The sequence below is a fragment of the Serinus canaria genome, chromosome 2 (genome assembly GCF_022539315.1).
Source record: "Serinus canaria isolate serCan28SL12 chromosome 2, serCan2020, whole genome shotgun sequence".
Classification (NCBI taxonomy): domain Eukaryota; kingdom Metazoa; phylum Chordata; class Aves; order Passeriformes; family Fringillidae; genus Serinus; species Serinus canaria.
In genome coordinates, this window is record NC_066315.1 from 15,157,053 (window position 1) to 15,182,773 (window position 25,721).

Consider the following 25,721-nt stretch of genomic DNA (forward strand, 5'->3'; position numbering starts at 1 on the left):
TTTAACAAAAGGTACCAAAAATAAATTTGGTTAGGGTCATAGTGGTCTAGTTTAATACTGTTATGATAATAAGTCCTATAATTACTTTCAGGTAGTTCTTCCTTCCCAGAGGACGAGGTTTTTAGTTTTGATGTCTGCTTAAAGCATGAGGATGACAGTAAAATTAATGTCATAACCTTTACAGCCTATTTATCGCTTTCTCTGTAATATCCTAAAGGATTTTGTGTAACATCTTAGATAAATGTCTTAGTATGGACAAGCATTGAATTAGGTTAATTGGGTTCAACTGATATTCATAGTCAGTGTGTCTATCAGGACACCTGTTTCATATAAAAGACCTGTGGGTATCTTCCTGTGAAAATTGCTTTGAAATTATGACATGTATATGCTCTGCTTCCTTTGGTTGTTAAAGACTGAGTTACAGTATGGGATTTTTTTTTCCAGTTTGCTTGCTATTTTTGCCTCTTAGGAATAATGAAATTTATCCTTTCGTTCTCTGGTAACATGAGGAGTAGTACAGACGTGATAGAGCTTATTTTATGGCATTAAGAGAGATTTTACTTTCTAATTCTGTCCAGCTTCAACTCCACTTCACTTGAAATTCTTGTAATAGATTTCTTTTCATCTCTGAGTAGTCAGCAGCAGATTTCTAGAAAACTAATATGAGTTCTGGAATACTGTGACTTGAATGATTATATTTAGTGTCTTATGGTAGAGTTATAAACTGAGCAAAAAAATTTTAACATTATATAGAATTTTTTAAATCTTTATCAATTTGATAAGCTCTCAGGTGGAGAATAATTTAGGATATTGGCAGATAGAAATTCGAGCATTCGGAAAGAGCCAGTATTGGACTCAAATATAACCAGGGTAGAGTGAAAGAACATTTGCCTCTTCAGTACTTAATGAAAACATCAGGACATACTGAATTATTAGTTGCTGACCAGCCTAAATTTTTTTCTGGATACAAGAACATAAAAGAGGTGCAAAATTTAATTAGTAATTTTAGTTCTAAGTGTAGCTTTTTTTGAACATCAGCATTTTTTTTTAATGGAAAGTAGTCCTACCAAGCCAGATTTATAGTGAAATGGGGAAAAAAAACCCCAAACCTGCTCAGTGCAGGCATAAGTAGTTTTGTGGATGTTACAATCTTCAAATTCTAAAAGTTTAAATCAATATACTGTACAGAACTTTTTAATTAGACTGCATTTTATGTGGCCTGTTCCATTCTTGGATGTGCAGAGGGAGCTGTCTGTATGTTCCCATGACATCAAACTGCATTTAGATGAGCCAGTGTGTGTTTGAGTGCTGGGCCTGACAGCTCATGGCTTGGCTACTCAAGTACCACGGACAGAGGCTCTGCGAGGCAGTTGGGGATCTGCTGATGGGCATCAGCACGCCACTGCCAGGAGGTGCTGGTTGATGTACCAGCATGCATGTTAGCTATGGCTCAGAACAATGCAGGTACCAGAGAGCTTTACCTGTTTGCTGTGTGAGAGGTCTCCTCACAGCAGCCATGCTCCATGTTCTTCTGTGCTTTGATGTTGAGCTTCCTGAAAATGGAATTGGTTTTCTTTTTACTTTACTGCTACCTACAGAACCATCTTCTTCCAGAACCTCACCATTGCTTTTTGAGAGTCAATTGCATGATAGTAAAGAAATATGTTCAAGGCTTATTTTGTTTGGTATTTACATCACTTTTTGTCCTATGTATTCTGTATTTAAGCAAAACTAATTTGTGGTACTTTTTGTGCTCAGAAGATGTGTCTTGAGTGCACGTCTGGCATGTTCTTTATGTAAGGTTCTCCTGGCTGTTAAATTGGCCAGGAAAGTCAGCAATCTCCACATCTGTGCAGCTGCCTTTGTTTGTGGAAATGTTGTAGATGTTCACTGGTATGAAAGCCAAGATCTGAGTAAACCCCCAGGAAGTTTTAGTTCCATCTTTGTCAGGTAATGGACTTTTCTGTTACCTTCCCAAAGCCTCTGGCTGCATCAGGAGAACAAGAGCTTCATACCCTTTGTGATGTTAGTGGTGTTCAGTTGAACTAAACTATGATGCAGCCATTCCAAAAGCTAGGCCATTTTATGAAAAATAAATCTAAGTGGGTGACAACAATTTTATATTGTCATTGTATTATCTTGTGTCTTTTTTTCCTGATTGTTGAATCACACTTCCCCAGAGCTGGAACAGCCCACTCAACTGCGCTGGAAAGAAGTAGCCAACTCTAAATTTCCTGGGTGGCCATTTGATGTAAAGCCAAATGTCAAATGCAGTGTGTCACATCTTGTAAATACAAAGAGCACATTCAGGACAGGTGGCAGTGTAATGTTTGGTTCACAAGAGCAAGGTAGTATTTTCATTGTAGCATCCATGGAAGATTCTGCTGGTCACACAGTTATGTGGGATCCATGCAGTCACGTAGAATGACAATGGTTCGGGTTGGAAGGGACTTTAAAGGCCCCCCTGAGTCCCAACAGCCCTGCCTGGGCAGGTAACCTTCTGCTAGATCACATTGGTCAAAGCTGCATTCAGCTTGGCCTTGGTGAGGCATTTATGGCTTCTCTAGGAAAACTGTTGCAGTGCCTCACCACCCTTACAGTAAAGAATTTCTTCATAGTATCTAATCTAAACCTATCCTCTTTCAGTTTAATGCCAATACCTCTTTTTCCGTCTGCAGATGCACTTGTAAAAAGTCCACTTCAGCTTTTCTGTTGGCTGCCTTTAGGTACTGGAGGGTGCTGTAAGGTCTCCTTCTTTCCTTCAGGCTGATCAGCCCCAGTTCTGTCTTCATAGAGAGGTGCTTTAGCCCTGTGATCAAAACTGGGGCTCTCCTCTGGACTGTCCCCAACAGGTCCACATGTTTGAAGAGAAAAGGTTGCTTAACCCTATATTGTCTGTGATTCTTCAGAATGTATTGCCACGTTGGGATTCATGACTGTTCTCTTTCCTGGCTTTAAGAAGGTTGTTCAATCACAAGAAGCCTAAGTTAGTAGTACACAGGGTTGAAATAAGGAGAGCACATATAGGGGTCCAAAGAAACCCTTGGTTTAAATCTCTGATGGTGTTTTCTTGAGACCTATGGACATATTGGGATCCATTCTGAAATACAAGTCTGGAAACTGTTGCCATTGTCCTGTTCATTTTTTTTTTAGTTTGTAAGAAATTATCAGAGCTTCTAAGTATCTGTATTTCTTTCTAGGAACATTGTCGTAACTGTTAAAGGGCATAATGCAGAATCCGTTAACAGTTTCTGCAGGTACAGTATGCTTTCTGTACTTTATTTAGAAATTAGATGCTTGTGGTTCAAAATATGGAAGAAATGTCATCATTATTAATCACTGTATTACTTGTGTCTAGTATTCTGCTGTGGTCTGATTTGAAAAAAAAAGCCATTACTGCAGCATTTATCACTTTAAACATTTACAATAGCTAAAATTGTATTCTTCTTTAGGGCATTGCTAATTACTGTTAACACCTGTAGTTGAAACTTGAAGTGCCTAAATCTGCTTCTTCTTTGATTCAGCGTAATTAAGTATTCAGGTTTTATTAATCTTCATATATTTGAAAATCCCTGCTATATTTGATCCACATATTAAATGGGGTTAAATTTATCTGCAAATTATGCTACACAGTTAGCAGAAACAGGAAAAAACATTAACTTGGATTTTTTTTTAATACCTTTTCTTCAGCATTCCCATCCTTACTAATTTTTTTGTGTGTTTAGTTTTTTCTTCTATGTGGTTTCTTCAAAAGTTGTCTTTCATTTGATTTAGTTTTCACTAGGGTTGATGTCTTGATTTTTTTCCTCTGTTATTAGTAAGGGTATTTATGTATTCTCAAGCCTCTAAATGTGTAGCTGTAACTTCAGTTTCCTTTCTCTTTTGATCTGTGTCTCATTGCTAATGTTTTAAGTATGATTTTTAACATTAATGTCATTTTTAATGATACTTAAATGTGAGTGAATGTTTGATGGATATGACATCAGCTCTAATGGACCTTTCTAAACCATTGCTGGTTGACAGTTAAGTTTCCATTGTTAGGACTTATGTTAATTAGGAAGAGCACTATCTATTACTTTATTTGAAGCCTTGAGCTTTTACTGTCTTGTAAGTTTATACTTTACCTGTTTTGTGAAGACTGAATATTTTTATGATGCTGTAATAATTCTGAGGAAGCTGTTCCAGAAGCATGTCATTCTGATTGATCTTAGTTGATGAGCTCTGTGTCTCTTGGGGCTATTCTTTCAAGGAAGACAGTGCTTCCTGTTGGGTAAAGCTGCCCACCCCAGAGTGTGCTCTACATTCTCATGCTTCTGACTGAAGTACTCAATTCTAATACTTTAAAGCATTAGTCTAATTTTTCCTTTAAGTAACAGGAATTTGACCCTGGTTATAGTCTTACATTAAAGCCATTTCTGAATAGCAGTAGGAGAATATAGTCTGTAAAGCTGTATGTAAACTTAAAATTGATTAAGCATTTGCTTTGAAATTTTTTGAAGGCTTTTTCCTTTTTTCCCCTAAATGAAAATCCATTCCAGTCAGTATCCTCTTATTGACTCAGAGAGAATGGTGGACTCGGGAGTGAGCTTTCTTGTTAGATGTCACAGAATCACAGAATAAGTCCCTGAGTTGGAAGGGACCCACAAGGATCACAGAGTCCCAACTCCTGGCCCTGCACAGCACCACCCCAAGAGTCACTTCATGTGCCTGAGAGCACTGTACAAACACTTCTTGAATTCCACTGGGCTTGGTATTGTGACCACTGCCCTGGGGAGCCTGTCCCAGTGCCCAGCCACCCTCTGGGTGAAGAACCCTTTCCAGATACCCAAGCTAAACCTCCCCTGACACAACTTCAGGCCATTGCCTCATGTCCTGTCACTGGTCAGCAGAGAAGAGATCAGTGCCTGTCCCTCTCTTCCCCTCACAAGACTGCAGTGAGGGATCCCCTCAGTCTCCTCTCACCCAGGCTGAACAGACCAAGTGATCTCAGCTCTCCTCACACGGCTTCCCCTCAAGGCCCTGCACCATCTTTGTGGCTCTCCTTTTTATGCTTTCTAACAGTTCTGTATCTTTCTTACACTGTGGCACCCAGAGCTGCCCCCAGCACTTGAGGCGAAGCTGCCCCAGGGCAGAGCAGAGCAGGACAGTGCCCTCCCTTGCCCTGCTGGCCATGCTGTGCCTGATGCCTCCCAGGACAGGGTTGGCCCTCCTGGCCCCAGGGCACTGCTGGCTCAGGTTCAACTGGCCCTGGACCAGGACCCCCAGGTCCCCTTCTGTGGCACAGCTCTCCAGTGTCTCCTTGCCCAGTCTCTATATCCTGGGTTGCTCCATCCCAGGAACAGAATCCAGCACTTTGCCTGTTGAACTTCATCTTCTGTCGAGATCTCTCTGCAGGGCTTCCCTAGATTATGACCAGGAGCTATATCAGTGTGAAATGATGATACTCTACAAATACAGTAGTCTTTGTATATTTTTATTATGATTTTTTTTCTTTATATCAAGTACTACTTGTTTCTTAAATGTAGCACTTTGAAAACATGCAGGGTATTAATAATTTGTGATGATTTATGTACAACTGTTATGTTGTTACATTTCTTACAAATAAAACTTTCGGAAATAGATTAGATTGGAAATAGAACCTATCCATCAGTTACATTCAATGTGGCATATTTGTCAGTGTTTCTGTACTTTGAGTGTGCTTGTTATTTTTCAGTTAAGTATGGAAGTAATGATTAGTGCATGTTCTTTGAGTGACAACTAAACACTTCACTGCTGCCATTTGTCATGTAATAGCAGGTGTTCTGTAATTTAATCCTCACTCCTTCAAGACATCTGTATTCTTCTCAGTTTTAAAATGTTTTATAAGAAGCGTGACTATCTTTTAAGTAGCAAGCAATTGTAACACCATGTTCAGTTAGATTCACTTTTCTGAACAATAAGTATCTAACTTGTATCAAATTTTATTTCTTCCTCAGGATTATGAAATTATCATTTCATTCATATGACAACATATGACATGACAGCAATCGCTGAAGCATTGTATTTGACTATTCACACTCACGTTAAATATTTACCATTGAGCAAGTGTTAGTATTTTTTGTAATGCTCTGTCATGGCATGCAATACCATTGTGCCTTAGTAAACTGAAATACTGTTGGCATTGTCAGATTTATAAAATATTTTTGTGAAATGACTCTAACGTGAAAGAATTGTGTATCTTAGCAAATACTTTGCAAAATATAAGGCTGTCCTGGTTTATTTATTTAATAGGTTTTGTCTTTTTAAAATATCCATTTGAAAAGAGCATCACATGCTAAAGTAATAGTTTTGTTCTCTGAGTATGTTTAACTTTTTTAGACTCACAGGTCAAGTTTGATTCTGCACATTTTGTATCCATGTTAGTATGGTTGTTTGGTGCTGGGAGATCTCAAACTTCCATTACCCTTGTAAATGTGTTTCTTAGCATCAGCTCTCACTTTGCTGGAACCCCTGCTGCCTTTGTATCATTAACATAAATGCAGGTGCAAATAGCATTTATGTACTTTGATAGAAAGCAGTTGGAGACGTTTCACTGTGGGACACGACACTTTCAGATTGTGTACATCTGTTCAAATAATGTATCCAAGCCAGTGACATGAATGCAAGGATAAAAACATCTGCCCCTGAGACCATTTGCCATACAGCAGATGCTTGCATCTTTATTTATGCAGATGGTTTGTGTGATGAGCTGAGCAATGATGAAAGAGAGAAAGTTTGACAAAGATTTCAGGGTATTCCTTGGGATGGGAAAATATGTTGGTAACAGTGCTTTGTTTTCATATGTCCACTGAAAGAAGAACATCTAGTGTAAATAGTGGTGGTTCTAGTAACATGGATGTGCCATTTCAGGCATTGACCAGATTAACACAAGATCAGTAAAGGATTTTTATTTTTATTTTAATCTCAGGCACAGTAATTGTACTGCAGTTATAGAAGCTGCTAATAGAAGTAATTACTTTCAAACGGGAAGGCTCAACTGCTTAGCTTTAGGATGCTCTCAAGTTATACAAAACAATGAATTAACTGAAGAGTTTGCAGAGGTAGAATGTTTTGAAATGCTAAGCTCACTTGTCACAAAGTTGTTCGGAGGTTGGCTGCAGTTCTGTACCTGATTCTGCGGCTTGGGGGATTTTCAGGACAAGCCGTATGTAACTTTACAAAATTATTAGGCAAATTATTAGGCCTGTGTGTTGTTTGAAACTGCCAGTGGGGCAGTGGCCGTGAGCCGCGGCTCTGAGCCGGGCTGGCACCTGCGGAGCGGGGGCGGCGGGACGGCCACCGACTCCCTCTGCTGGCTCCGCTCCGGCTCCTTCGTGCGCCGCGGACACGGCCACGGCAGCACCGGGCCGGGGCTGCGGCACAGGGCGGCTAAGGGCATCATCCTCTCGTCTCCATCCTCTCAGCGCTGGCACCACTGCCAGCCCTTGCCGATCCATTAGCACCTGTCAGCAGTGTGTGCATTCCACAGCACATCCAGCCCCTTCTCTTGAGAACCAGCTCTGTCTTTAAACAGCATGGTGACTGGCACGGGCAAGCTAGCGATGTCAATAAGCATTGCAAATAATTGTAATTATGCACCGGGGGAGGAACACCAGTCTGATACTGTAATTTAAATTGTTTTCTGCTACATCCTGCTGCCATTAAGGTCTAGCTGTGTTCAAGTTCAGCAGCAAGTGATAATTTTATATGTTATGAAAACTAATGTTTGCCTAGCCAGGACCATAGTATTTCAGAAGATGTTTTAGTTTTCCTATGCTATGCAGAGTCATATCTGTCTTTGAAAAAATATACATACCTATTTGAAGCACTGTGGAGATCCTTTAATCTTTATTTTACTTTTAATCTTCAGCAGAATTAACTGCAGGTAGCAATGTTTTGTGTATCTCAGCCAGAGCTGGAGAGTTTTTCTGAAGAAATCTGGCTCCTGAAGAAAGAAAAGGGGGCACAATCAGAGCAAACAAAAACCTTAGATAGGGATTCCGCATTCAAAACTTAGACCACTTAAGTAATTTTCAATGAAATTATCAATTTTAAAAAATTCCCCAGAAGATACGGTCTAGCTATCCTTGGAGTTTACCAATTTTTCCTTTCCTTGGAGGGTGATAAATTTGTGTATAATTTATAACAGAAGACTCAAAATAGTCCAAGCCAAGACTGGCAGTCTTTTGATCCTCTGTTCGTGAGGGAACATTTTTGAGGTTTGTACTACAGAAGTCACCATGCAGATGTTTTTAATGCCTCAATGGTTGCTATATTGAGCCAAAGTGGCAAATTGTTTTCTCTTGCATACAGTCTTTCTTTTAGAAAAAAGTGCACTGATTCTCAAGAAAAAAAGTACTCTTTCACAGGAATAAAACTTTTGCTTTTTTGTTGTGTTCTCTTTTGTTTGCACGTCAGTATTTAAAGCGATTAAATTTTGGGAGTAAGAGGCCTAATTCCCTTACTGAGGTGAGACATACATGTTTTCTGTCCCAAATAGGGTTGAATTCTCAATAAGATGGAGGGATGTTCTGTTTTTTGAAAGAAGATCAAAAATATAATCAGAAACTATTTTATTATTTTATTCATTAAATGATTCTACTTGGCCTTTTTGTACTGCATAGTTTTTGAAGAATTTTGCCTTCATTTTTTAGCAGTCTTGGAATTTACTGTTTCCTGTACTTAAGAGAAAATAAGTCCGTTAATTACTACTTACATTAGGCATATTGAAATTTTGTCCATGTTGATTTGATCTTGATAGACCCTTTAAAAATAACTGTACATTGACTTTACAGTGGATGAAGTACTGTTTAGGTCTAAATCTTTCCTGAAGCTCACTGAAAGAAATTCTCACTGGCAGTTCTCTCGGGAATTTTGAAAAATCCAATTACAGGTGTTTATCTCCACTTTCTAAAGTACCTAATTTATATTTGCAATGCTGTTTGGGGATTATGAATTACTGGTTTATGACCAATGCTTCCATCACCTCCTTTAACTTAATTTTCTGAACAATTAGTTCCCCCAAGTGGCTGTATCACTGCAGCCTTGCTTTGCAAATCTTCAGGGATGATGTCCTGTATGGAACAGAATGACTGGGCAAAACCAACAAAGATAACCACTGGACTTGCAGTGATAGCAAAATCATTTCCATTCTACTCAGTTGCATCCTGTCAGATCACCAAGGTTTCTAGATGATGCCCACTTTGAGGCTGACATGGTTGGTTGCTGAAACTAGCAGGGGCATAAAGAAGCTGAAACAGAGTCTTTGATGATGTATCTAACAGTGTCTCTAAAAAGAAGTTCTGTGTCTAAATAGAATTGAATCACTTACTTGTGCAGTTGCAGAGGCCAGGCACCATTTTGAGCCCTTAGTTCTTATACTGCCATAGTGAGAAAAGTCTGTGTGGTTTCTTCAGCTGTAAAGATGGAAAAGGTTGGTAGTTATTACAGATGCTTTATGTCTGGCTTTCTTTATTCCAGTTTTCATTTCTTGATATGAAAATATTTTGATCTGCTTAAGACCTATTAATTTTGTTGACCTTAATATGAAATGAGTAGCTTATAACTTGAAAGGCTGTGCCTTCAAAAAATGGAAAGCTTTTAAAGTTCACAAACACTGCATGAGAGGTGCTAAAAAAGCATTTAGATCTGCTAGTAAATGTATTTTAAATTCACTGCAAAAGTGTCTAAAAATCTCTTATGTATATGTATTCTGACTCTTAGAAAGCACTTTGAAAACTTTCTTCCTTTAAACAGTAGCACAAAAAAGGCTTTTTATAATAGGAGGTTGTGTTAAGCCATGCATTGCCCACATTATATATAGGAAGCTGCTTCTGAATAGTGATTTACCTATAGTGATTACCTATAGTGATTTTTGAATGGTGTGGCTAATACGTTTCAGGTCTCAACTCAAAAGGTTGCCTCAAAGCTGTTGGCCACTTGTGGTTTCCTGCAGAAATAGTATTTCATACATATTTTAATTTATTTGTGGTGGGACAATACAAAAATTATATCTTAATTATTCCTGTTGCTAATCCTGCTAATATAGTGACTAAATTTCTCACAATGTGTTAACTTGTGTTTAACAAGTCTGCTTTAGTATGGGTATTTTTTATGTTACACTTTTCTCTGGGGACAGAGATACTGAAGCCAAGATGCTGGTAAGAGTGATGGGCAGGTAAAAAGTTTCTTCTTTGTATCTAGTCTGAGTCTACTTTATTTTAGTTTAAAACCATTATGCCTTGTTCTGTTTCTGCAGGCACTGTAAAAAAGTGTCATTGTCTTTCTTTTCAGGTGTTGTAAGGCCCCAGTTAGGTCTTGGAGCCTTCCCCAGACTAAATAAAAGCTTCTCCTTTCTACCTCATGTGTAATTTTGGTTACCTGTCTTAAGTCTGCATTTAGTTCCCTCTCTGATTCTTTGGCCTGGACACTTCTCAAGTCTCATTTCTAGTCTTGTCCTTTTTCTGCTTGCCCTGTATATTCTCCTGTTTCTCTTCTACACTGTCAGCTCTGCAGTTCAGAGATAAGGAGGGGCCATTTCCTTTTTCCAGCTTGGGTGCTTGGACCTAGAGCCATAGTTCAGGGAAAATCCAGCCCAGCCTGAAGCAGGAGCACATTTAATAGAATGTAATCATTGGAAAAGTTAGCTGCTTGGAGTATCTACTGAACACATGCTCAGAGTCTACAGCTTTGCCTAATTTGGGTAGCTTTTCACAGATCAAAGAGACATTGCTGTGTCACATATGAAGGTCTTCACCTGATGCACAGATGTGTCACTAGATTATATTTTTTTTTCTTTTAATTTTTTTTTATGCAGACATACTGAGAATGGCTGGTATTTTCTGTTGAAATTAATTTTAGTAAATTTTCTGATGCAAATTCCTAGAACATTCCACCCAGGTAGTTATTATTAGCAAAGGTAGAAACAACTGCAAATTAATTGCTGTAATGTATAGAGCTGGAAACTCATGGTTTGTAGGCTTTATTACTAGTCTTACTTTGTACAGGTGTGTGGCAAGACTGGTTTTGAATAAAGAAGTCCAAATTCTGTTTTCTATAATACCTGCAGTTTATTTGTATGGAATTATGGAAAGTGTAAATGAGCATAGAATTTAGCCTCTGTGTTAAAACTAAAATAAAGCTACTGAATCTTCATTTTTTGAAGCATGTTGTTTTGCTGCTGTTGACTGTCAGCCATGACACTGAAGCTAAACCATCCCATCTGTTTGCCACATTAACCAGCTTTACCCAATTATTAAGCTATCACCTTGCATTTGGTATGTAACAGATTAGATTTTAAAGTGTATTTTGAGGAGAGAAAAATGGCAAAGAGCAAAAAGGCATAGTTTTCTTAATGCAAAACTGGAAGTTAATGTTTCAACATTAATAAAAATTAATGTTTTAACATTTTATATTGTCTTTCTCTGGGTTTTGTTGGTTTTTGGGGGTTTGGTTGTGTTGGGATTTGTGTCCTGGGATCTATTTATAACTGAAGCACTTTTGCAGGTGGTGTTTTTTTGCATGCTAATCCTGCAGAGAAACATTGCGTCCAACAAAGTATGCTGGGTCAGCAAAAGCAAGAAACTTGGGCTGGAAAGACAGTATCCACAGGTATTTAGTGTGTATGGAGATTTGGCAAAATGAATGATTAACTATCATTGGCAGAAAAAGATCTAATGTTGTGTGTTAGACAGTTATGCATTTTTTTTCTCTCCCACAGAAATGATACTCTTCCTTTCAAAGTCAGCAAAAGACTCAGCAGTATTAATGTTCATTGAATACTCATTAATCTTCCTCTGTATTCTGTCTTTTCCTTCAAAAAAAGATTACTCTTTTTTTTGGTTTTAGTTTCTCTCACATGTCAATTCATACATAAATGAAATACATACGTGCACAACTGAGGTGGGCCTACAAGGATTATTTAAAAAATGAACACTATTACTCAGTGGTTTCTGTGGTGGTTATTTGGTGGTTATTTTCAAAATTGACCAGATAGTACTGAAAATTAAATTTCTTCTAATACATTCTATGGCATCTGAGTTCAGCAATGTTGTGTGCTTTACATAGGGAACAGACTAAAGGAAGTACATAAAATAAGGCAGACTAGGCTGAGGTAGACCAGACTTGGAAGACTTGGGAAGGCAGGGGAACCATGAAGAAGCAGCAGCCCATGGAAACTCCATTTCCTCTAGAGGAGTCTTCCCAGCATGGATCTATCAGAGAATTTAATGCATCATTGATTTTTGTGTTGGTGTGTCACTGTCCACTTCTACACAATTTTAAGGTTATTTAGAAAGGATGAAAGCTTATGACATCCTGCAGGTATCTGAGGGATTTGATACTTGCAGGTCCTAGCATGGTAACCATTAATCTTTTAACAGAGACTTTCAAAGTAAACAGGTTGAACTGCTTTTGGTTTAGTTTTGTGTGTAATTATTTAGAAGTGTCTACCTGCTGCCCCAACTTCACAGTCATCTGAAAGACTGAGGACACAGCACTTAAAAATGAGCTTCACATCCTTCAGATATTAAATCTAATGCTTTTATTTATTTCCTTTGTTATTAATGAAAATTTTAAAAAAAGTATAAAAATTGTTGCCTTCCAGTGAAGGATTTGCAGATTTACTTGTAGAAAGAATGTTGTCTAAAACGAAGAGCCATCCTCATAAATGCCATTGCAGAGCCTCCCTTAACTGAAACTTCCCCTTCTTATGTGAAGGACTTCATGGGATTTCATAAGCTTTTCCTTAGGTCACAGATGACAAGTCAAATGAGTCCCTTGAATCAGAGACAGAAATAATTTGGAAGAAATGGAATGCCTCTGAGAGATGCGTATAAGGTCTCCAAGCTGCCTTTGCACAAGCCAGCCAGCCAGAGCATATTCAAGTCCTTCAGTGTGGTGAAGACATGAATTACTATAGCTCTTGCTGTGTGCAAAGGAAGTTATGGAAACTTTTCACCAGCTATAAATGGAAAACAGAATTTTGGTCACTGATGATACTTGCATGCTCTGGGTGGGGTCAGTAGAACCTCCAGTCTGTGAATTGACTGGCTGCTTTCTGCTGATCCAAGATGCTAAGCAGTCTTGCACTAGTTCTTCCAATTAGCTTTCCCAATCTGCAGGGAATATGTCATCAGGGCCTGGAGCATCACCAGGCAGCTAGTCTGCATCTAGCCCTTCTCTATATTTATTCACAGGCTAAGCAGCTTAACTACAGTAGCTGTGTTGGAGGGGAGGGAAATGCAGAGTTGAGTATTCCTTTGCTTACCAGAAGCACTGCAATGAATATTTGCACTAAAATGTCTAATGTAAACTTGTAAAAAAGTGGGGGGGCAAAAAAAAAAAAAAAAGTACTGAAGGTTGGTACCAAACGTAGCTTGCCTGGAAAACTTATGATAAAATTACACTAGTTGGAAAAAGTCTTTGTATAAAAATCCCTTCTCAAACAGTTTTATCATTTCTTAGTATTGTGTAACCTGTGTAAGAATGGTATTGATCTAAACAGACCTTTTTTCAAAGAGAATCTTGTGTTTGATATTGATGAAGATCTTGGCTTTTAGAGCAACACTCTCCTGTGGAATACTGAGAAAATATGTGGAGATACTTTCTTTATAGAAAAGTGATTTTACTGCTTAATTTTGCATTAGGCAAGTCAATGCATTTGAGAAACATATGATTCTTTTTAAAGCTAATGCCATACATTATTTCAACAAAGATTTCCTCCTAACTTCAAATCAACCTTATTTTTATGGCTGCCATTTGTAGAGATGACATGTCCACAGCAAACTTTCCACCTTTTCCTGTTACCATTGGTTGAAGAGTGGGTGCCTTGTAACTTGGAGTAGCAGGGGTAGTAATCTGCTGAAACTCCAGCATTCTTAAAAGTTTTATGCAAATCAAGAAATGAAATTTTGAAATAAAAAGGGGGAGGAACAAGAGAAATGAAAGAGAATGGAAACAGCTTCATGCTGAATATTGTGGCAAGCTGAATAGCTGCTCATTTGGAGAAAGTCTTTATTGTCAGTATATGACAAGCATAACCTGGAGAAATAAGAACTGATTCCGTCCCCTAAAAGGAAGGTACCCTAATTCTGTTGTCTGCTGTATTTAAACCATATGGTTTGACCTGTAACTGTCATTGAAATTCAGGGCTATTTTGGTTAGTGATTATAATGCTTTACAGAATTTTATTATTCTTCTCAGAAGTACTTAAATTGTTTACTCAAAAGCAGCAGGAAGATACCTTGTAGGAAATAAATCATCATCTGACTAACAGAAATCTTAGTATCTGAAAATGTAAAGATTTCTATATGTTTAGTGACTAGATTTAAAAAAAAAAAATTAAAATTGAGACTAAAAAGTGCAGTAGGGAAGCAATTTTAAACATACAATGTTTCTGCCTTTTCCAGGTTGCACAAGCCTGGATTTATCCCTGTGTGCAGGGATCTCTATTTATGTAGAACTTCCAGGCCTACAGTAACCCAGTCTGCACAGAATGTCTAGAAATTCAGAAGGTCTCTACAGACATTGAGCACAGAGAAAGTTATGGTGGTGTCCAGTAGTTTCACTTAACTAAAGTATAAAGAAAATGCATAAAGGACTTTGGGTTTGATGCAACAGAAGGCAATAAAAGGATCAAAGGCTTATGCCCTGCATAGTTATTGCTCTATGAAACTGCTGATCAAAGAGTTTTAAAAAGCATCAGATCTACTAAATATGAACTGTTCAGTTTATATGTGATTGCTCAGTGAATCCAGCATGTCCTGAAGGCAGTGGCTTTACTGCACATGTGCACACCATGAATAAGCATATGTATCTGTCCAGGAGTTCTGGTCATGAAACATAAGAGGTCTGGAGCTTGCGGTGCTTGTTGCAAAGTTTGTGACGTCTGAGAAGAACTTCCAGGATTAAGATAAATTTACTGGAGTTTCCAGTGTTGGTACTAATTCACTTTTTAAGTCCACAATCACCTATAAATGCATTTGTAATACAATTCTTTAAAATGGCAAGGAATGGAAACTTTCCTATGGAATTATTGTACCACAACACTTCAAGGTTGCAGCATTTAATTTCACGTATTCAATTCAAATGTGATTCCTCTCTCAAATGATTTTTTGCTAATGTCCAAATTGCCTTGCTGGCTGGAATCTTTGTAGTTGAATTTTCAGTGGTTGCAATTTCCATTTTTCCAGGAAACCTATCCAAGGTTTGGAGAACTGGAAGTGTCAATAATTTAATTTGAGAGTGGGTAATGAGACTGATAGATGAAATGGTAGTGGTACTATTAACTAGGTATCAACTCCTTTTCTGTGGAGTCTGAAAGGTCAGCAGGTGTCTTTGTTGCCTAATCCATATTATATCACATGAATTTTATCATATTCCTTTTGTTTGTTTTAATTATCTTCACATTTTTTACTAAAAACATTTGTGACTTTTATGAACACAAATAGAAACAGGAAGAAATTGTTATATAACCTTGATAAATTGCATCTTTCAAGGAAGTGTTTAAATAATTGACTGCAGTAGTCAATGCAATAGTCTGTTGTGCATTAGTGTCACCTGAGTAATTTTTGTGATTGGGTATTTAGCAGTAGTTAATATTCACATATTTCTTCAAGTCCCCTTTGATTGTATTATACATTATTTGCATGCTTTGTAGCAGGAATTTTTCCAAGACTTCATCAGGCAAACTTTGGTCTGTATCTGATAAAACCCACAATTTCTAAATAGTAGGGAATGTCTGAACGATGGCATGATTCTGTTTGAGATACATGTTCAGAGCTGGTGCTCAGAGAAGTTCTGTGTCATGGAGCTTAAATCCTGTCCCTGCTTTTTCAGCAGAACATTGCCAGCATGTCCTTGCAGCTTTTCCAGGGCTGAAGAGGCTTATGGGTGTATTTGTTCTGAAATGTCATGTAGTTTCTAACCTAGAATGAAGAATCCAATTAAGATTTGATTAAGAGAAGGGTTTTTTTTGCAAATCTGTGTTCAAGCATGTTGCTTTCAGCCAGTACTTTTGTCTATGAAACTTTAGCAATTCTAGATTTAATTTGGTGGTCATTTAAATGCTTAAATATTTTTAATAAGCTTGTGTGTAATAGTATCCTTCATAAGCAGTTTTATTTTTGACACAGTAATTTTTTAAAAATACTGTGCATTATTTTACATCTGTGTTATGTTATTCTTACAGATAAACAGAAATCCCCTTCGGACATAATACAAAGTTTTCAGAAGAAAAGTCAGTTTAGGACCATTGCTCCAAAAATGGTACCAAAAATTTTAACATCTGGAGTGGTTTCTTGCCTTCAGTCATCTTTGCCTGAGCCAATGACACCAATTTCAGCCTCAGGTTCGAAGCCCCTGGTGGTGCCAGCTCAGAACTATGCTGTCATGCAGGTGGCTGCTCACAAGGGCACATTTTCCCTGTTGGCTGTGCCGTGTGTTGCGCCTGCCCTAACTCAGCAAGTTCAGCAGTCGACTGTGGCCCCCTCTGAAAACTTAAAGCTGCCCATCCCCAGGTACCAATCTGTAAGAAATAAATTGCTGAGTCACAAAAAACCAGCACAAATCTCTGGTTTGAGTGCACGCAACAAGATTCCTACCAGAGCACTGATCTCATCACAGACTTCCCCCATGACTACTCTACATGAAGAATGTCCTGAAACTCATTGTAGTTCTGATTCAACTGAGCAAGGGATGATAATAGACTGTGACTCAGCTGAAATTGGAGTTTCCACATTAGTGAATAAAAGCAATTGTGTGGAATCTAGATCTCTTTTAATGAACAAAGCTAAAATTGCTAGCAATAATATTTCTGGACCATCTGTAGTTGAAGACTCTCTGTCCAAGCCAGCAAGTACAACTAATCCCATGAAACTAAGTCTACACTCTGTGAAGACAGCATCGGAAACCACAAGAGAGTCACTCCTGACATCTGAGAAACTAAAGGAAAAACCCACAAATTCTGCAAATCCTGTTACTGTCTTGTCACCAGCGGTTTTTGGCAGTACAATTCAGATGACTCCATCAGCACCAAAAGGAAAACTTCCTATTTTGCCTTACTCCAGAATGAAAAATTCAGTGTTCTGTAAATCTAAGCAGAATATTAATGTTATGGACATACCTGGTCATTCACTAAAATCTGAATGTGAAAAGATACCATCTTTGATGAAAACCACAGCCTTTGATAAGCAATTTGATGTATCATTTACACAAGTCCCCAAACAATCCATTAGAGAAAACACCTTCTCTCCATCCAGCAAAGAGGATGATGTCGGCAGTCTTAAAAAATTGAGCAGTGCAACCTCTAAAAGAAGAGGCAGGAAAAAAAGAGCCCCGGAAGATTTATTGGCTTTTCAGGCCAAGCGGAGGAAATGCATCATTAATAAGTTTAGAGAAGGAAGAGAGAGGGCAAAGGTTGATATTCAGGTGCCTGAAGACAATAAGGCAGAAGCAGTGAAAAGATACCGCAGTATCAGACCAAAACCAGTGGTGGTTGTGCAGGCGTTCGCACCACTGACTCCTGCAGCAATCGTAGAGACACCGTCTCGTGAGCAGGACTCATTTTTAAATGGTTCACTCACCAATAAATGTGTGAGTTCCAAGCCCAGTGATGCTACATCAGCTAAATCAAGTGATCTAAGCAGAAATACACGTTCAGCCGTCCCTAAGGCGCTGCACAGGTGCCATGTTTGTAACCATACATTCCAGTTCAAGCACCATCTCCAGGACCACATGAACACGCACACGAGCAGGCGGCCCTACAGCTGCAGGATCTGCAGGAAGGCATATATCCATTCTGGGAGCCTGAGCACCCATATGAAGCTTCATCACAATGAAGGCAAATCCAAAAAGCTGGTGTGCTGTGAATTCTGTGCTAAAGTTTTTGGCCATGCAAAAGTGTACTTTGGCCACCTCAGAGAAGTCCACAGGGTTGTTATCAGCACAGAGCCCTACACTAGCGAGCAACAGGTTCAAGATACTTTAAAGAAGAGAGACAGGAATATAAAAGAGGCAGAAGAAGCTGCAGAGAGGTGAGAGTTTTCACTAATTAAATGCTGAGGAAAACTGGATTTCAGGTTGTCAGTGGAAATGAATAAACTTCACCACTATGAAAATTGTTGCTTTTTTCCACCAAGTGAGATTCCTAATCGTTTGAATCTAGTCAATCCATGAGACCAACCAGTATATTTTAGTGGACTTACTGACTATAAATCATTATTGACACCTGAATATCCAAAATAATTTTGCATATATTCTAGTAACACCCGATATACTGCCGTATTTGGGTGAGTTGGTTTCTCACAGCTAGTGCTCTGTCTTCTGCCCTACCCACTTTGGGATTTTCCCTAGAAGATAATGGAACCTATTGCAGTAAGCAAAAAAACAATTCATATTTCAGTATTAGCCTGTAGTTTGCTTTCCCTGTTAAATATCATTATCCCACTTCCTTTTAGGAAGCGCTGTGAGCTAACCTGTCCTGAGTTTACTGCTGCTTTTGCAATCACTCAGCCAAGTAGAAAAGTTAACATGCGCTGTATTAAGATGGACAGAACCTACTTTTACCTCTGTATTATGATTTTGAGGTGAAATCTCTTGACAGAGTATAAATGCTGCCTTTTTTGTTTTTTTCTAGTGCATTTATTTTCACTGAAGAACACTTGGGGCTTCAATGTAACTGCTCACTGCAACACTGCAGTTCCATCCTGCTCATTTTACTTTTCATAGCTCCACTCTCTGGAGCAGCAGTCAGAAACTTTTACAGTTTGAGACTAAGAAACATCACTATTTTTTTGTGAGTCGTAGCAGCTGTCATACAGTGAATCATTCAGTTTATCTGTTTTGTTGGGTAATCTGTCTAATATGTATAAATACACAGTGTTATGAGGTCCTTCTTGTAGATGTTAGGAGAAGATGTCTGAGGAGATCTTGTTTTGATTGCATTAACCAGGGACTGCCTGTGTATCCTTTATACTACAGAGTCCTAAATTAGGGGAGGAACTGTCCAATTGCCCGTTAGGTATTTAAATTTTTCTATACCATGTTATTACTGACTTGTAGAAATAAAAAGGCAAGAAACTTTGAAATTTCACAGTTTCAGTCTCGGAAAGGGAGGTGGTTTTGCCTCAGATTGACCTAGATCACTCACTGTAAACAAATAGATTTTCTTACTTGTACATTACAGGTAATAGTAATTTTCACTTTTCTAGCACAGCACTAGAAGTATTTGGATTGACCTCCCTGAATTAGAATTTTAACAAAAACTATCAGCCTTTTATTAAAGGGTATTCAAAGGTTATTTCTACCAAAGCTAATTTTGGAGGCAATTCTTAAACTCAGAAGTGTCATTTGCTTTCAGTTTTTTACTAATCAGCCTTGCTAGTATTTATTTATTTTCTTTTTTTTTTCCTCTTCCAAATGAATTAGATACTGTAGAAACAATGCCTGTTTTTAATTAAAAGTGTTTCATTACTGTCTCTCTTCTTGGAACTTGTAAGGACAGAAATTGCCATCCCTCTTCTCTGTCTGGCTTATACTTAAATAGTTTGTATTTCCTTTTTTTAACAGGGGAAATAAGTGCAATTTTGAGGACCTGTTCCATAACCCGGGAGGAGTGAAATTACAGGTCAAATGTGGTCGATGCCAGTTTATTGCAGAGTCTTTTGGTGAAATGAAGTTTCACTTATTGTGCTGTCATGGAGAAGAGATTCAGGGAAGAGTGAAGGAAGGGGTTTTGCAAGGAAGCAGAGGAACAAAGGGGAAACTGGTCAAGCATACAACCCTCGTGTGGAAACAGCACAATGAGAGAAGACATTTAGCAAAGTGCAGTGCCCGTCAGGAGGAGCTGTATAATGTTCCAAAACCAAAGAGACAGATGTATTTCCACCACCAAAATAATGTCAATATAGTACCTAAAAGTGAACCAACCCAGTCAGGAAGTAGTGAAGCCTCTAAGGAGATGCAAAATGTGGGGTTTGGCACACAAAGGAAAAAAATAGAATTTTGGTCTAAAGCGGGCTATAACTGCATCTTATGCAAACAGTTATTTGGAAGGAAAGAAGATCTTTGTCATCATTGGCAGAGTCATCATAATTGTGAAGACCCTTCCACTTTATGGACAATTTTTACTTTGGTATCAAAACAAGGAATTATTGAACTTTCTGGAAATGGTGAATATTGAAGCTCAACTCTACAATGCTATGAAAAACCTTAAGGACCTTACCAAATTGTTCTTTTACTGTCTTGCTAAACTAACTCAACAGATGTATCTCTTAAAAGATTTGTTAGTTGGGTTTGTAGGGGAATTTTAAAAAAGCCATATTAACCTTTGTTTTGATGACTAGAAAATGTGTTTATTCTATATCATTCCAGATTGGTACATGGAAGCTGATTATGAATCCTTGTACTTAAAATTCATGCTTAAGGAACTTTATAACAGCAAATACTCAATACTAATTATTAACCTCAATGAAATATATTTGCAGGTTAAATTATACTGTACACACAGAAATAAATCAGTTTATATGAAGTAATCTCAGTCTTAAATGAAATTAAAAACCTGACTGGAAGTCAGGTCCCAGCTATGCTCCCAGATTTTGTGGTAAATGCATATTTCCATGCAGTTCTCTCAATCACTTAAATGTGCATACATGCAGCCAGCACTCAGGAGCTTTCTAGTCTATAATTTAAGAACTTCTAATTCTTGATTTCTTGATTTCAGTGTCTTCAAACATGTTCATTGCTTGCAGGGGTTTTTGGTGTTCAGTTCTGTCTTGGTAACAGCAGAGATATTTGTATTTTATAAGTAAAAGCTTCACATGTATTTATATGCCTGTAGCTTTTTGGGTTGAAGATGAGTTGCCACCCATTGAGATGGAGCACAGCACATCTCCAAGGGAGCAGGTCCTGTCAGGTTGTAAGAGGGTGGAGTTCTGGAGCTTAGTTTTGATGAAAAGGTCATTGAAACCACTGAATCCAATTTGAAATTGATGTTTAAACTGCTTAAAGCCTTATGTTCCTCTGAATTATTTTGGGAGCAGTAATGGAGGCAAGTCTAAGAAATCACCACATCATTCTCCAGCAGAAGTCAGAGTACATCAGAGGGCAAGCTAAAAAATACACCATTCATTCTTGTGGTCAGCTGTAATGGAGGGATTGCAGTGATAAAAGAGTCATTCCTAAAATGGCCTGACTTGCCTCTCACTATTTGCAAAAATTATGGTGATGAAAACATGAGAAGAGGTCTAAAAATATTCTGCTTTCTGAGTGGGGTTCCACAAGCTGCTGCAATATTTTGTGTATGTGTTTTATTTTTAAACAGTAAAGGCAGTTTTGATGACCTAATAGTTTTAAATGTGATTTCTTGTTGTGTGGTGCTTTGCCCTGAAGTTGAACTGTAAGGTAGGAATCAAGAATAACAAAAGACAAGAAGAAAATGCCCACAGAACTGTATTTTCCCGTGGATTTTCAAAACTTTCTTCCTGCTATCTGTTGTTATAAATTCAGATTTGTAGCTGTTTCTTTGCTTTCATATATTGCATTTTTTTAATTATGAATTACCTTAAAAGTAGTACGTGCTCTTATTCTTGACACATTCATCTTTTAATGTTATAATATATTATACATTATTTATAATGTTACAATATATTCATATTTATTTTCACTGGTATATTTGGACAGGATCAGCTATTTTTAAAGTCAGTGTTTCATATCAGACTGAGGCTGTATTTAACTTAGTAGAGTGTGTTGCATTTCACAGCATTTTTTGCCCCTGCAACTTAATCCTTTTACTTATAAATCAAACAGCAGGGTGTTTTCCATGAAACAGAAATGTGAGAACAATCCCTCCTTCCCATAGTTACACTGTGTCAAAGGGAAGTTCATTCCCAGCATAAAGCAGGCATTTTCTGAATTGGGAAAAACAATTTAAAAGGTTTGATCGTGATATTTTTTAGAATGAACGTTAAATCACCCATCCCAAGGTATAGTTTAAAATGAGCTGACATAAATTCAATACTGAGACAGAGTCTCTTCTGTTCAGGAACAGCAACAGCCATGGCAGAGTGGCCCTTTAAAATTATTTTCAAAAGGTATTTGTTAAAAACAGTGGTGCATCAGAGCCAGTGATGTAGATTTGTTTATGGGTGGTCATCAGGCAAGAGGTGCACTTTCCCTAGAGGGGGAGGTGCAGTGGTGATGGGAGGAAGGGGCTAGAATGAGGGAGTCAGTTGCATTTTCTTTAGTAGAAATTTTCATGTGCAGTCTTCTCCATCATATTTTTGTACTTCTTTCCCTTTCTCCAGGCCAAATGGGTAAAGGGGTCTCAGCTTTCAGCAGTTTAAAACCTGAAAACATGTTTTAAAGCATGGTTCTAAGCCACTTCTCAGTGTCCTCATAAATGTTTAAAATTAGAAGCTTTTTTTTTTTTTTTATGAGCCTGAAAGCATTCTTATGTTTCAGGCTATTACAATTATGGTAGATTATGAAAGGCTGGGGTTTTTTGAAAATAGCTTTGCATTAAATACAGACGTGCCCTTTGTTTAAAATGTTTGTTTGGCATTTGTGTTCATTTTGATAAGATTTGGAGGCCCGAAGTGAGCCTTATATACCACAGCATTTAGTAGTGTGTGCTTGCTGTCCCCCAGAAGGGTTGTTATGAATACAGTTTGCTGTTTACCTTGAAGCTGGACAAGTTAACATCTGGTTTTGCACACAAATTATGTTTTTAAATTGTTAAACCGAATGTCATTGTTTTTGTAGCTGTAGTTTTGTTCCCCTCTGATTTTTCATTAAGTCTCTCTTTCAGCTCCACCGTTCAACTTTAAAGCCATTCCTCACATGGAAAGTTGTTCCTTCATCATCACACCATAAATAACCAAAGCTGGAGGAGTTCCATCACTTTTCTGGCTTGCAGAGTATTGCCCTTCTCCAGCTGCAGAGCTACAGTTTCCTATGTCTAACTTGACATAGTTGCTGGCAGTAAATGTTTTGCCTCATTTATTTATTAGAAATCAGCTCGCTGCTTTTTAGCTCCATCGGAGTTTCTGTCATACCTCATTAGATACTTATTTTATCTGCTATGCACTGAGCTCTTTAAAGAAAGTGTCATAAGAAGGATGAACAGGTATTTAAAGGAACAGAATTCTGCCCATTTCATGCAGATGATGCTGATGTTTGAGGATCACCAGCTTATCTAGGCTCAGCCCTGTAGTACATTGTATTTCTACAACACATCCACCTACACACGCACCTATTTTGGTATGAAATACTTCAAATTCAGCTGTCAGTTACCATTATCAAACCTGTGCAAGGCAGGTTTGGGACTGTTATGCATAAAGATTAAAATGCTATTAACTCTAGTAGGTTTACTTGTCAAATTCCTATAGTTCTGAAAAATGAAAATCTCCGTGTGCTGAGTTTGACACAGAAAAAAATCTGGTCTCATGAAGAAAAGTCTAGTGGCTTAAAGGTTGTCCTCATTTCAGTGTGCACTTTTATAGCTGATCTGTCACATTGCAGGATTTTCTTCACTCTTTTATTAAATTGCCATAATTTTTCTTGGTGAGGAGTACTGAAGAAGACCTGAGTCTGCAAGCAAGTTTCAGTGAAAAATGTGTCTCCTTTTTTCTAAACAAGCAGACATGTTCCATGGACTCAAAAGTCTTGGTGGGATTACATACATACATACATACATACATATATATATATATATATATATATATATGTATGTATGTATGTATGTATACACACACACACGCACACACACATATATATGCACAATGTGGGGAAACATGCAAGGTTTGGGGTTCAGAGTATGACTCCATGAGGCTGAGCATTCTGCAGTTCTCAAGTTCTCAGAAACTAGAAATTTCAGTGTAAAAATAACTTGGGTTTTCAGACTTGGGTGAATTTCGAATACCTTATTGACAAACCTTCAAGAAATCCTGACAAATGGCAATAACATGCTTCTCTGCTTGCGCTTTGTTAGGCAATTTTCTGGACGTGGTGGTACCAGAGGTGGTGTAAAATATGATACTGCTGATGCTGTCGAGTACAAAGGAAGCTTTCTCCCTTTCTTTTTTTTTTAAATTTTATTGACTTTTCTGTGTAAGCATTAGAAATGATGGGATGAATTATGATTTTTGCTGCTGAAAAACCCAGAAACATCATTCTGAAGTTACTTTTCAGAAACCTCCCATTTTCATCTAGAATAACAGATGAAACCAGAAAAGCAAGTTCTATAGGAAGGAGCGACGTGAGTAAAGTGTCCCATATGAGGCTTGCTCTGCACACTTACACTCCTGTAGGTGATGTTTATAGATGTCTTCTACTGATAGGTACAAACAGTTTGTTTTTATCTAGAGTTACTTAGCTTGGCCAAGGGAAATAAGAATTAAAAAATGTCCATGCCTTCTCTTTTACCTGAATTTTTCTGCTAAATATTTCTGCTGTTGTGCCAATCCAGATTGTGGTCCAAGCCATGAAGATATTCAAGCACTTTCTAGGGGCCTTAGAGCAGATTTCAGTGGAGGAAAGGGAAGGAAATGTGTGAGGAAAAGAGTGATGATGAAGGTTGGCACAATGTTTTGAATGTAAGTTCAAGCTTCTGTATGACTGGCCTTTGGTGGAAGTGTCCTGGAGCCTTAAACTTCTCCCTTCCACCCCCTTTGTTCAATCATTCCAGACTCGGATTGCATGTGAGGTACCTCAGTCTGGAGCACCCTCAGCTTCCTTAGGCATGAGCTTTCCCAAATGGCACAGATTCTTTTGCATATGTCCTCTTCTTTTGGTGTCTCAGGTACATGCTGGTAGTTAAGTGAGCCATGTGCTGGCTGCTGAGACCAGCTGCTGCCAGATGTGCAATGTGGTATTCAGCTTTCTGAGGAAAACATCTTTTAGCTTTAGTCTATAAAAATGAAATCAAAAGCTCTATTTGTGCTTAAAAAAGCAGGAAAGTGGTTCACTGAGTTTCCTGCAGATGCAACACTGGTAAGTAGTAGGGTAAAAAAACTGAAGTGTTGCTTTAAGAAAAAGCAGCTGCTGAATGTGATTTGGGGTATTTATGTGCCATTGTAAAAGACTAGAATGTCCTGTCACCTGGTTAGACTTGAAGAATAGAATCAGAGAAGTTCCATAAAAGTGTCTCACACAGATATGATGGCATAAAGCAGCAGTTCAGAGGCACTGTGACTGTGATCTTGCCTTGCCTTGCCTTGCCTTGCCTCACCCTGCCCCTCTTTCCATCATCCAAAGCCTGGGACTGAGTAGCTCTGACTACCCCTTTGCAGAATGTTTCAGGAAAACAGGTTGCACAGGATGCCAGGCCAGCCTCCTGCCCAAAGCAGGGCTTAGCACCAGCCCAGGGGCAGAGCAGTGGTTTTTGCTTTTTGGAAGCCACTACTGTTGCAGTTCCCACTGGTTCACTGCCAGTGTGAGGGTCATGAGTGTAAACAAGGCTCCAGTGTGTGAGCTGACACTTCAAGCACTGTCACAAACAATTTCTAAACTTTTTTTGACGAAAACATGATATTTGAGACAAAAACATCCCCACAACCCCAAATAAAGTCTAGTTTCAGCTGGCAGTCCTTCAGTAAGTGTGAACTTCTCTCAACACAGCCCCCTGGCTTTGTTGCTTCAGACCATGGCCAAGCCTCTTGTCTGTCCATGTGAAGCAGCTCAGCTCCTTTGACTCTGCTTTTTCTGGG

The 25,721-nt window shown here is 38.3% G+C and overlaps 1 protein-coding gene across 12 annotated transcripts in view; it reads left to right on the plus strand.

Moving 5' to 3' along the window:
- Positions 1-21,362, plus strand: part of ZNF438 (zinc finger protein 438) — a 49,014-nt gene extending 27,652 nt beyond the window's left edge. For 6 of the 12 annotated variants that reach the window (XM_050971166.1, XM_009085853.4, XM_018909261.3 and 3 more), the window contains 4 exons: positions 3,201-3,257; positions 11,524-11,628; positions 16,208-18,050; positions 19,585-21,362. In XM_050971166.1, coding sequence (XP_050827123.1) covers positions 3,230-3,257; positions 11,524-11,628; positions 16,208-18,050; positions 19,585-20,197 — 2,589 coding nt within the window. In that variant the 5' untranslated portion in view covers positions 3,201-3,229 and the 3' untranslated portion in view covers positions 20,198-21,362. The remainder of the gene's footprint in view (positions 1-3,200; positions 3,258-11,523; positions 11,629-16,207; positions 18,051-19,584) is intronic. The other 6 variants (XM_018909262.3, XM_018909263.3, XM_050971168.1 and 3 more) reach the window with 3 other exon arrangements.
- The last annotated feature ends 4,359 nt before the right edge of the window (positions 21,363-25,721 follow it).